Genomic DNA, 13262 nt, shown 5'->3' on the forward strand with positions numbered 1-13262 from the left:
GTTAACTATAAGGTATCTCTATAAGCGGACAACATTCTGCTTGCCCTCCAATAATGCACTTCCCTGGCCCGAATAATGGAGGAGCGTACAAGCTACAGTGGGGTGTCTGGGTTAAAAAATAATTTTGGTAAGTTGCATAGGCTGGGTGTCTCATTGGGAGCCCCGGATCGACCCACCATTAAAGCCCTGGCACTGATGCAGTGGTCCTGGGAGTCAATCCCGTATTTGGGGGTGCGTATCCCCAGCAGGGTCTCTGAATTGTTGCGCTGCAATTCCCCACCCCCTCCCCCGCTGTGCCAAAGGATGTCTGAGGAGCTAACCAGATGGGGTAAGCCAGAAAGATCATGGTTTGGGAAAATAGCTGCAGTAAATATGAATCTCATACCTGTAACGCTCACCTGGTATCCATGAGGGCGCCACCCAGTCCGCACTACTTCACCCTTGGACCACTTCCTCGGACCCTCGTGCGGCTTAAGGCCAGGTCTGAAATACTTTAGCTTGATTGTCTCTTGTGGCCCGGGGCCTACGTCACTTACGGACCCACGAACACCCCCTGGCGTCTTTCTCACCTTGCTTTTTGATAAGGCGCGCTCTTTGTCCTGCCACTCAGAGCAGGGGGGCGTTGGGGTTAGGCTTGTTGCTGCCTAGTTACTTCACTGGAGCGACTCACCGGGGTCCAGACCTGCTGTGACTCCGTTCTTCAGGTAAGTCTGTTTTGACTGTGTGTTCCTTGTTTGGTAATTGTCTTTCTCCTTCCTTTGATTTTTAGGTGTAGATGTTGTCCTCGTGATGTCGCGAAGTTTTGTGCACGAGATGGCAAGTAAGTACTGAGGAGCAGACCACTTACTGACACTCCGGGTTGGGCCAGACCTTCCGCATTATTCAGGAAAGAGAGAGCTTCTGAATGTGCAGAATAAATGCTTATTAAAGTTGTTTTCTGTTTTCTTTTCCAGGTACGATTTTCTCCATGGAACGAGGTCTGCCGAGATGTTGACTGTTCGGAATCCTGGAGCGGAGTGCAGCAGCTGCTCCCAGGAGGTAAGCGAACACTAACAATGTCTTCTCTTTATTCTTGCAGGAGATCAGGTCCGGCGTGCAGATGAAGATGCTGCTGACCACGGTGAACGTCACACTGCCACTAGCAGAGCAAGGCGAAGCGTGTACTAGAGTCCGGGCGTGGCTTATATAGCCTGCAGGTATCCCAGGTGTCTCTGGGCCTGCCACACCCAAAATGCTAGACCGCATGGTTCAGTTCAGGAACTGAGCCATGTGGAAGCATCCATGTTGGTGCACAATGCCCTTATTGGCCCAGATTACTGCTTTAACACATGAGCCTGGCGCCAAAGGCGCCAGGACTGATTCCAAGTGAGTCTGGGGGCAAATGTCAAGGCCCTTGAGGCCCTGATGGGGGTACTAGATGTAGCCCACCTGGCCTGGCAATCCAGGCCAAGGGCAGGGGTTGTGACAATACCTCACTTAGTGCACATGTCTGGCATTGCCGGTCAGAATCCGGGATGCAGAATTTCGCACACTGCAGGGGAAGATTCTCATATCATACTTATATATGGGGAAACAAAAGGACACGAATTTAAAAGGTGTTACTGATGCTGATGGTGGTGGAGCGTCTGGGGGTCCCAGAGGTGTTCAGATACAACCTAGTGGCACAGATCCTGCACATGGTGACTTGGGGGGACCCCCTCCTGCTAGCCCCACCCCCAGACAACCAACCTGGAAAGCTATAGAGCAGGCTCAATCAGCTGTGGGGCTAGCTCACCTCGCATATGTACCCCAGGGCACCCTGGACTCTGCACACAGCTTCTTGCGCTTGTCGGCCACTAGGCGCAAACTCTACTATATGGGTAGAGCTCTGCGTAGGTGGGGCGTGACACGATGACGCGGTCCACTCACACCGGTCTGAAAGAGCCCAGAGTTTCGCCCAGGGTGTGATGTCAGCAGTTTCGGTGAGTGGGTTACAAGCGGGTTGGTAACACTACAGCAGTTATACGGGATAGGGCACCCTCTCACCTTCCAAGAGTATAAAGACACCTTTACCTTGCCCGAGAGTCAACGTTTCTGATACACATAGTTGAGACACTGGGCTTCGCATTCCCCCCACGAAACATAGGGCTACTTGACCGCTAAATGCCCTTGACTTGTTCATTCAGGGAGGGGCTTCCTTGGGCAGAGTGTCCCAGATCTACAGACTATTAGATACAGGGGAACCAGTGATAAGGCTGCTGTACATGAGTCGGTGGGAGGAGGATCCCAATAGAGGACAAAGCATGGCTACGGATTTGGGCGAGAATGCATGAATCATCTTTTTGTGTTACGGACTGTTCTCCTTCTTTTCTGTCACGTGTAATTACCCTAGAAGCACTTACCTTATTACACAGACCAAAGGTTCTTGAACTCAGGGAGGCAATAACACACACTTAGACCAATAATTGCAATATAATCTGCTCTGTACAGGCCCTTTTATTTCGTTCAAAATATAAGCATCCAAATGACTCTTGGAGTAAATGTAAGTGGTTGTGCATAGACACACACAAGGATAGCTACAAACAAAAACTACATCACCGTTGGTGCAGTTGAAGGAGAAAGCTTCATCTCGGCCACTACGACAGTACCCATTTCCAAGGCAGGTATGCAGAGAGATCACACATGCGAACGGGGTCTGGAGCAGAGCGTTGTCCCTCTCAGCGAGACTTCCTCATCCAGGGTTCCAATTCTCTCTACCATCAGGATACCTCTTCTCTTATGGGGGAAAAAAATCCCTGGCCACCTCAGGTTGCCAACCGTCCCCCGGCCGAAGGACAGACGGTTAGCATGGAGAAGCACAGAGCGGAAAAATCCAGTTTGTGGAAAAACCCAATTTGTCTCCCACACGCTCGTTCCCAGCACCGCTTATCACTGCACCTGAACAACTCTGACCTTCTTGGCTGGTCCATGTTCAAACAATACACCAGCTATCCTTCACAGTGAGCTCATCTGCTTCAAAATAGAATTTTGCAGCCGTGGCAGAATTCATGCCTGCCAATTGAGCCCACATAAACGTAAACTTTCATTGTGGTTTGGAAGTGAATGACCAAAATGGCTGGGCACAGTCGCCATGTTTTTAGCTCATTTTCGCACACGCATTACATGGACAAGGAATGCGAATATAAGTTCTGCTTCCAGTGGTACCTCACGCCAGAAAGGCTGCACCATATTTCCACAGAACTCCCATCGAGGTACTGGCGGGCCTGCAACACAGTGGGTTCTCTCTTCCATATGGTGTGGACATGTGCAAAGGTTGAGCTTTTTTGGAAGGTGTCCTCTAAGATTAAGGAGATTGCGGGGTTGATTCTCCTTATGAACCCCCAAGTAGTACTGCTAGGGGACATGACTGAAGGGCTTTTTCCCTTGTCGGGTCCAATGGCGGCGCTGATCGGGCACCTTCCCCTGGGGGCCAAACTGATTATTGCACGCAACTGGAAAAATTAGGAGGGCCCTGCTGCTCCAGATGTGGTGGGTCAAAATATGGGACATTTTGGTGGCAGATAACATTACTGCGATTCGGGAGGGGAGGCACAATAAATACCTGTCTATATGGAGACCCTTTATTGACTTTGCAGAAAACTGTCCAGCAATTGTGGGCAAACCCCCACAAATGAGACAGTTTGTATTGGTATGAGGTGTTTGACAGCACAATGTAACTCCCGGTGGGGGCGGAGGGGTCTCGCCCAAAGGGCTCGACCAATGTGTCTGTTAGCGGGGCTGTTTTGGACTTTCTCTGGTACACAGGAAAATGGTCTGTTGCTACTCCTCGTCTGTTTACTACATTGCAATGTGTTAGGGGTCATGTGATTATGTTATAATGCAAAACATGTATTTTTTGTAACTGCCTTTTGAAGGGATTGGTTCCTCTGACGTATTCCACATCTATGACAGGTAATCGTCACAGCTGTGCTGCTTTGGGAAATTTTTCGCTCCTGCGTCGATGACGTCGATACGCTGTCCTCGAGGGCCTCCGTCGAGCTGACGTCATCGGATGTTATAAGTAGGACGCACGACGCCTGTAGCCTCAGTTCTGTTTTTTCCGCGAACGTGTTCGCTTCGGAGATTTCGGTGTGCCTCAGTTCTTCTGATTCTATCGGTTCTTCGAACTTGGTTTGTGAAGTTATCATGTCTTCATCTTCTACCCTGCGGTCTAGATTCAAGAATTGTCAGGACTGCGGTACCAAGATGTCACTTATGTAACCGCACGACGTCTGCCTCTGGTGCCTTGGCGAGGATCATGCCATCGATGACTGTGACGAATGCCAGTCTTTGACGTCGAAGGCCTTGCGGAAGTGAAAGTAGAAGCTGTCGGCAGGTAGGGTTACCAAGCCCCGAAAGTCGAAAATCCACTGGGCTTTCGTCCGACTATTCGAGGGGCGACTCTCCGCGTCATCGGCGTAAGTTCCCGCCATTCCTCTGCCTCTTCTAGGCACTCGCGGAAGCGCGTCACCGGGCACCTTCCCTGTCCTTGTCCGAGGACTCTGTCAGATGGCGGGTAGCTTGTCCTACCAAGCATTCCTCTCCTGCGGAATAGGACGCATTTCGTAAGGAAATGATGGCGATTTTCGAGTCGCAGGGCTCCGTTCCGTCTGCACCTTGGATAGAAGCCGGCAAGGAAAGTGCTAGGGCGACCATTCGCACGCCTTCGGGCTCGGGCGGTCGGCGCGATCACTGGCAACCTTCAAGGTCCCGGGCGCACAAGGTGGATCGCTCTAGCCATGCACACTCCAGGTCCAGGTCCTCAACGCCCTCGAGACTGTCGGAGCCTGTGAGGTCTTCTAAGAAGACGTCGACGCCATTGGCACCATGTCTGTCGAGTGACTCTCTCGAGGCTCTGCCTCCAAGGAAGTCATCGGCGCCAAGGCTGTCGCAGGACACGCTCGGGGCACCGCCCTCGAGGCCTGTGTCGAAGCAATCGGCGCCACGCTCGACGCCGATTCCGTCGACGCTTTTTGTGGAGGCTTTACCAGAGGTACCCCGTGCATCGGTGGATACTCCGAGGAAGGCCCTGAAGAAGTCTGTAAGGCCCGTCTTTGAACCTTTTTCTGTGCCCTCATCCAGGGATTTATTCCAGCCTCTGGATTACATCTCTGAGGTGGATGAAGGGTCTGATGAAGGTATGGTTCCCGAAGAGATTCCTGACAAACTCTTGTCTGGTCATAGCCAGTTGGAAGACCTGCGTCAGTCTTTGCACGACGCCAGTGGTCTGGACACCTCTCCGGAGGTTGAGTTCAGTAGGCCTGAGCCTGGCACACACGCTGAGTCTTCATACTGGCGTCTCATGTCGAGGGTGACGGAGTACTTGGGTTGGTCTGCGCCACCAGTGGATTTTCTGCAGGTCAAAATCCACTGGTGGCGCAGACCACCCCAAGTACTCGGTCACCCTCGACATGAGACGCCGGTATGAAGACATGGCGTGCATGCCGTACTCGGGCCTACCAAACTCAACCGCCTTGACCAATGTCCACCCACTGACCCAGTGCTGCCATTTCATATGGCTTTACAGAGAAGGGTGGCGGCGGCTTGGACTGCTCCGGAGTGTCTCCCGGCAGTGAGCAAGTCATTGCTGAAAAAATACCGTCCAGCCAGTAGCGACCCCTGTTAATTGACTACGCACCCCTCTCCGCTGAGTTTGGTGGTGCAGGCGGCTATGGCCTCAGCACTGCAGGTGTCGTACCCTACCATCCCTTCAGATAGGGACGACAAACGTTTTGATGGCTGGGCGAAGAAAATGTTTTCATCAGGGGGTATGGCTTTACAGGCAGCCAACTCCATGTGTGCCTTAGCATGTTTCACTCATACTCTGTGGAATTGTGGGTCTTTTGCAGCTGAACATATTGCCGAAGGGGAGGAACGGGATGGTTTTCTTGCCCTCGTTCAGGATGGCAAGGATGCCATGTGTGAATCCGTTCAGTCGGGTCTGGACATGGCAGACGGTGTCAGCCGGTCCATGGCGGTGAGCACCGTGATGCGCAGATTTGCGTGGTTGCAGAAGTCGGGGTTTGCTCCTGACCTACAAGCCCGGATTCTCAACATGCCCTTTGATGGTGTACATCTTTTTGGCAGCAAGGCTGACGAGAGCCTTGAGAGGTTGCAGACCTCCAAAGCTGCAGCAAAGTCGTTCAGTGCTGCAGTTCACCATCCTCCGCCTTTTCGTCCTAGGGGACAGCAATTGGGGGGAGGTTCCTTTCGATACTACTCTTCCTTTGGTAGATCGAGGGGAGACGCAAGTCAAAGGGGCCACCGTAGGAGTACCAGAGGTGGAAAACAAGGTACTTGAGGTGCCAAGGCCGCTCGGGCAGTTGCCTCTTTACCCTCAGGCACTGCCGCAGCCGCTTCAGCTCAGTCATGAGGCCATGTCCCATGGTTCGCCGGTTGGAGGAAGGCTGGCACAACATGTTGTAGAATGGTGTGCCATTACTTCAGATGTGTGGGTTCTGGAGATCATATCCCACGGCTACTGTCTTCCTTTCCGGCAGAGGCCTCACAACAATCCACCAGGGAAAATCTCTTTGAAGAGTCCGGATCCGCTCCTTGAGCAGGAAATCAAATCCCTGATGGAGAAAGGTGCCATTGAACTGGTGCCTGTAGCGGAGAGGAACAAGGGATGTTGTTCCCCATATTTTTTGATCCCGAAAAAGGACAGGGGATTGAACAAGCTCCTCAGGAAGTACAAGTTCAAGATGGTTACTTCTTCTAAAGTCCTCCAGGCCCTTCAACTTCAGGACTGGTTGGTGTCTCTCGACCTCAAGGACGCTTACTTTCATGTGCCGATTCATCCCAAGCACAAGAAGTATCTGAGGTTCGTGGATGGCGACTCGCATTTTCCGTTTCGGGTCCTGCCGTTCGGATTGACCTCCGCCCAAAGGGTCTTCACCAAGTTCATGGTGGTGGTGGCAGCGTATCTGGTTGATCAGGGCGCGCTTTCCCGAGAAAGTCCAGGGTCATCTGTCAGTCACCTGCCACTCCCTTCACAGGCTGGGCTTCTCCCTCAACTTAAAGAAGTCCCACTTGACACCTACCCAGCGGCTCCAGTACATCAGAGCAGTGCTCGACACATCCCTGGGGCAGTGTTCGCCTCCCCAGGCGAGGGCTCATCACATTCTGCAGATGGTGCACAAGTTTCAACATGCCCACAGTCTCCCGGCGTTCGAGTTCTTGCGGTTGCTCGGCCTCATGGCATCCTGCATTCTTTCTGGTGCCAGAGGCCAGGTTGCGGATGAGATCTCTGCAATGGGCTCTCAAGCTGCAGTGGTCTCAGTCCTCCGAAAGGATGTTGGACCCCTTTCAGGTGCCGCCCTCGGTCGCCCAGGATCTTCTGTGGTGGGCCGTCGAAGGCAATCTGATGAAGGGGGCTCCATGTTGGCTACCCTGGCCCGAGGTAACGATCATGATGGACGTGTCCCTCACGGGATGGGGAGCTCATGCCAACGAGTTGATGGTCAGCGGTCGTTGGTCTCTGTCGGAGTCCAGACTCCATATCAATCTGTTGGAGCTGAGGGCCATCAGGCTAGCCCTGAAGGCTTTTCTGCCGTCTGTGCGGGGAAAGAATGTTCTGATTCTGACGGACAGTACAGTCGCCATGCACTACCTCAACAAAAAGGGAGGGGGCAGGCTCTCCCTCTGTGCAGAGAGGCGATGCAGCTCTGGTTCTGGGCCATCCAGCAGGAAATTTCGATCTCAGCAGTTTATCTGGCCGGGGACGAAAACGTGGCGGCGGACGCTCTGAGCAGGCAGAGCACGGTCTCTAACGAGTGGGAGCTGGCTCAGGAGATTCTTCTGGAGATCTTCGTCCTTTGGGGGACCCCACAAGTGGATTTCTTCGCCACCAGTGTCATCCGGAAGTGCGAAAGGTTCTGCTCGCGGGAATTTCCTCCAAGAGGAGCCTTCGGGGATGCGTTCGTAGTGGAGTGGTCCTTCCCGCTACTGTACGCGTTTCCTCCAGTCCCCGTCAGTCTGCAAGTGCTGCAGAGGTTACGGAGGTTCGGTTCCCGAATGATGCTCATGGCTCCGGCATGGGCCAGGAGAACGTGGTACCCGGACCTTCTCGACATGTACATCTGCCCTCCACGCCGTCTTCCCTACCCAGACGATCTGCTCTCACAGGAGGGGGGTCAGGTTGTCCATCCAGAGGTCAAATCCCACAACCTTCATGCTTGGCTTCTGAAAGGTTGAGGTATAAGGATTGGGTCCTCCCTGAAGACGTGATGGAGGTGTTGCTTTCGGCCAGAAGGCCCGCAACAAAGTCCTTGTACCGTTGCCGTTGGAGAAAGTTCTGCGACTAGTGCAGGGTTAAGAATGTGGATCCTTTTTCATGTGCCATTCCTGTGGTACTGTCTTTTTTGCTTTCATTAGCCCACAAGGTCCTGCAAGTGGGTACCATTAAAGGTTACCTGGCGGCGCTGTCCATATTTAAGCACTCGGCTGAGGAGTGTTCTTATTTTAAGATTCCTTTGATTTCTCAGTTTTTGAAAGGGCTCACTAATGTGTTCCCACCGTCACCATTCCAGGTGTCCGGTTGGGATTTGAACCTGGTTCTAAAATTCCTCATGCGAGCTCCGTTTGAGCCTTTACATTCTTGCCCTTTGAGGCTGTTGACCTTTAAAACTGTATTTTTAGTTACGGTTGCTTCCGCTCGCAGAGTGAGTTTCAGGTACTATCTGCCCTTCACGGTGTTCCATAAGAATAGGTTGTCCTTAGGGTTCGTCCTTCTTGCTTTTCTTCCGAAGGTTGTGACCGAATTTCATTTTAAGCCAAAAGGTCATTCTTCCGGCGTTCTATCCTTCCCCGCATCCTGGTAAGGAAGAGGAGAGGCTCCATAGGTGAGAGGAGAGGCTCCATAGGTTGGATCCTAGGAGAGCGTTAAGCTTCTACATCTCACGCATGTCCCGGGTCAGAGTGGACGATCAACTCTTTGTGGGATATGCTGGAAGGCGTTTGGGTCAAGCTGTTACTTAGCAGACCTTGTCCAGATGGATTATCTTGACCATCTCGGAATGCTACCGTCTGGCGGGTAAGGACCCTCCGGTAGGCTTGAGGGCTCATTCTACTAGGGGTGTGGCTACCTCCACTGCTCTGCAGAGGGGTGTTCCCATTCGTAACATTTGTGAAGCAGCCACATGGGTCTCTGTCCATACTTTTGTCAAACACTACTCCCTGGATACTGTCCATGGGAAGGATTTGGCCTTTGGTAAGGCAGTCCTTTATTCCTCAATTTGATTGGGCATTTTAAAATTATAAATTCTTTTCCCACCTCCATACGTTGGTACTGCTGTGGGAGTCTGTCATAAATGTGGAATACGTCAGAGGAACCAATCCCTTCAAAGAACCAGTTACTTTCTTACCTGGTAACGTTCTTTTTCGTTGGGATGTTCCGACGACATATTCCACATCGCTCCCTCCCTACCTGCCCCTCTAAAGAATTTCTTATGCGATTGCAGCTTTCGTTTCCGCAAGGCTTTCTGTAGTCATCCTGGCAGAAGATTGGTGCCACACGTTCTGGGAAAAAACTACAACAGAGGCTACGGGCGTTGTGTGTCCTACTTATAACATACCGTGGCATATCAACGCAGACGCCGACATTTTTTCCAAAGGAGCACAGCTGTGGTGATTACCTGTCATGGATGTGGAATACGTCATCGGAACATCCCATCGAAAGAACGTTACCAGGTAAGAAAGTAACTTGTTCTTCTCACAGTACGTTAAAGGTTTTTTGAATATAAAAAAGAAAATTGCTCGGCAAATAAATCGCAAGTATGAAATGGCTAATGTCCTGAAAACTATGATTGTAATTGTAGATGTTAGAGTAATAGATAATTGTGATGTAAATGAAGCAAAGAACTGTAGCAAATGTATGCTCCAAATATTTTTCATACATGTTCAACTCTCTTTATACAAATTGCATTGGTATGGGGTGTTTTATATGTAATGTTTTTGCTTCATATTTTTTCCAGAATCTTTCATTGACGTTGACACAGATTTCCATGCCCGGGTGCCTGTTGTGGTGTGCAGGGAAAAGGAAAGGTATGTCCATTGCCATGCCAGTTTTTCATCCTTTACTTTTTGAACTGAAGTGTTGCATTGTAAAGCAATTGCAGAACAGTAAAAGGTTCCAACATATCGGAGAAATGTCACACAGTGTTTGGAAATGTGACCGCTCATTCTGGCTTAATTGAACTTTTCTGGTGCAAAATTCTTGCAATTACATTTTTTTGTTTCCTTTTTTTCTCTTTTACAATATGAATGTTTCAGATGTTCGCATGATTGCACCATTTAATACTTTATTGCAGGATCCAGAACAGAAATAAGTATAAAAATGTGCCCATTCATGTCATCCAGCCAGGAGTCTTGGGTAAAACATATATGTAGCCTCCAGAACTGCATCATCACTCTTGCTCTTAGACAATTATCTGCTTCCTTTATCAGCTGTTGAATTGCAATCCTGAGTCCACTGTGACACCTGCAGCCCAAGGTTAAGTGCAAGATTCATGCTTCACAGGGTTTTCTTCAAGCATAGGGAATAAGTCTTGGGATGTTGCAGGTGAGATGTTCTAAATTCTGCCCGGGCGTTGATTCCTCCTTTATCAAGCGACTCATCTCAAATCCTGCATGAAACTGACAGACGCAGTGAAACCTGATTCCCCAGAAGCAGCTAAAAGGAGTTTTTTTGCTTAATATTACCAAAGAGGCTTCTTTTCAGCAACTCTGTCAACAACTGCAGCCAGGCTGGAGGGTGAGGTAGCTAGGTCACCCTCCAGCCTGGCTACACACAACCAATTGTTTTACCATTTATTTGTCCGCAGTTTGGTTGTTCGGTATTGAGTACCTGTACTATCACTTGTCACTATAGGTGGTGGTCACAAATTCATATCAAAGCACTACTTTTTTGAAGCTTTGTTTATTTTCAACTTTGTTGCTAAATCCAGTCCCACCAAGGACTTGTAAATACTAAGAAATGTCCTGTACCGGTTTCTTAAAAAAAGAGTACAAATGCATGACTTCAAAATGCAAAAATAATTGACAGCAAAATAAAACATAAGCTGCACCCTCTATTACTATTTATTTTTTGTCTGAGCTTTCTAAAATTTTAAGAGTTCTACTACATCTAAATTAATTTCTTTGTCACTCCATCGCAATGGGATCTCAACCAAGAAGTTGTACAACATTTTCCTTCAGTGGGTCTCCCTCAGGTAGACTTGCGTGCTACAAGAAATAGAGTGCATTTTGAATGGCGAATGATCGGAAATCTTTGGGAATACATTTCTTCTATATTGGCTAAGCAGATTCCTCTATCCCTTCCCCCATACACCTTTGTTTCACAAAGTACTTCAGAAGCTAGTTAACGCTAACTGAAAGCCTTCGAACAGGTGGCAGGGTTCAAGGTAAACTACTCTAAATCGGAGGCACTGGGAATGAACTTGGAAACACAGTGCGGCAGCTCTCCAATCACAACGCCTGCTGAAATGGAACACTGCGTCCTCACCTTACCGCGGGATGCGCATTACAGCAGACCCGAAACAGCTGTACGCAGCAAACTTCCCCCCTTTGTTCAAGGAACTGGAAGCCGACCTGAAACGCTTGGAGGGGCAGGAAATCTCATTGCTTGGCAGAGTTACTGCATGTAAGATGAACCTTATCCCCATACTTCTATACCTCAGCTCGACCCTGCTGGTTCATCTCCCGAAACAACCCCTGGAGCAGCTACAGAAGAAATTCTCAACATTTCTGTGGAAAGGGGGTAAAGCTAGAATTCCCGCTCAAGGTCATGACTGGGCCTTCCCAATCTTATAAACTACTACATAGCAGCCCAACTCTCGAACGCTGCGGCTTGAGCGGAACAGGGAAACCCCCCAAAATGGACTTGCATCGAACAGCCCAAATGTTCTCTCCAGCTGAACTCCTTGCTCCACATTTCCGGGCATAACCCGCAGTCATTGGCCGATGATCCTATCGTCCACCAAAGCCACCTTAGACAACTGTCAACAACTGCATGACTGATCATGGGCCCGGTGCAGGAAGAAGCTACCTAAGGGCCTAGGCCCTCTCTCCCTGATCCTCTGGAATTCGGACTTCTCACCCAGAATGTATATAGCAAATTTTTGCGGATGGTCCAAAGGGGTCCTTCGGACCCTATCGCAGCTCTATGACAACGGCACCCCACTCTGCTACGAAGAATGCAAGATCCGCTTCCAGCTGAGGGAAACTTAGAGATTTAAATGCGCCCAGATCAGACACGGGGATCTCACAGCCAACGGTTCAACAGGGGGCCACGAGGGACCTTCACTCTCTAGAGCATGCACTGCAGGAGGGCCCTCAACGGGGGCATATCACTTAGCTGTACAGGAGGACATGCGGACGGCCAAACCACTATATATGGCCAGATGGGAGTAGGACCTAGGGCACCCCATCGAGGGCCAAATCTACGTGGATATTTGGACAAGGATCAATTCAGGCTCTAGATGTATTACCAACAAGGAATGCGCATTGAAACTCCTCCACCGCTTGTATTATTCCCCGTAATGCGTGCACCACTTTGTCATCTTTAGACTCGACTTGCTGGAGGCGATGTGGAGCGGGGACCTTCTTCCACATGTGGTGGCAATGCCCCACAGCGCAGGCCTTTTGGGAAAAGATCACACACATTATTGAGGACATACCCCACCGTAAAATCCCCATGAACCCGAGGAGATCCTTCTTGGAGTAGCAAGACCGGAGTGTTATCCCAGAACAGAGCGCACCGCCAAACTGCTTACGCAGCTGCTTCTGGCGGCCAAAATGACTGTGGCCCGTAAATGGAAAACACAGGAAGGACCTTTTGGTACCCCTATGGTGGATAAGTGTGGGAGATCCTATCACGGCAGCAAAGAAAGGAGCTTTACACTGCTTCAGACTGCTGGTCCCCGGTACTGGAGTACCATAGCCGGTTCCTGGCACTAACCTTTCAACCGCAGCTGGCGACAAAATTCCTGGGATCTTCGAGGCCCTGGCCACGCCCTTTGGTGGTGATGGACCACAAACTCCAGATTTCCGAGGGCATCCAGAAAGGGGACATGGGAGGGGGAATGGTTATGCTAATCTACACCATGACAGGTTGTCTCATGTGTTTAACTGCTTACATATGCTGCCACCAAAAAAAGTCTTTTTAAAAAAAAAGATACCCATCCCATAATGGACTGAAACACGAATGTAGTTGCACTCACCAGGATGACCTGCCTAGTCCACTG

At 50.3% G+C, this 13262-nt stretch overlaps 1 protein-coding gene across 3 annotated transcripts in view; it reads left to right on the plus strand.

The window, feature by feature from the left end:
* TUT7 (terminal uridylyl transferase 7) overlaps positions 1-13262 on the plus strand; it is a 2420963-nt gene that overhangs the window by 783318 nt on the left and 1624383 nt on the right. For all 3 annotated transcript variants that reach the window (XM_069625717.1, XM_069625718.1, XM_069625719.1), the window contains one exon: positions 9993-10062. In XM_069625717.1, coding sequence (XP_069481818.1) covers positions 9993-10062 — 70 coding nt within the window. The remainder of the gene's footprint in view (positions 1-9992; positions 10063-13262) is intronic.

This window comes from Ambystoma mexicanum, chromosome 6p (assembly GCF_040938575.1).
Source record: "Ambystoma mexicanum isolate Mex_15411 chromosome 6p, UKY_AmexF1_1, whole genome shotgun sequence".
Taxonomy (NCBI): Eukaryota; Metazoa; Chordata; class Amphibia; order Caudata; family Ambystomatidae; genus Ambystoma; species Ambystoma mexicanum.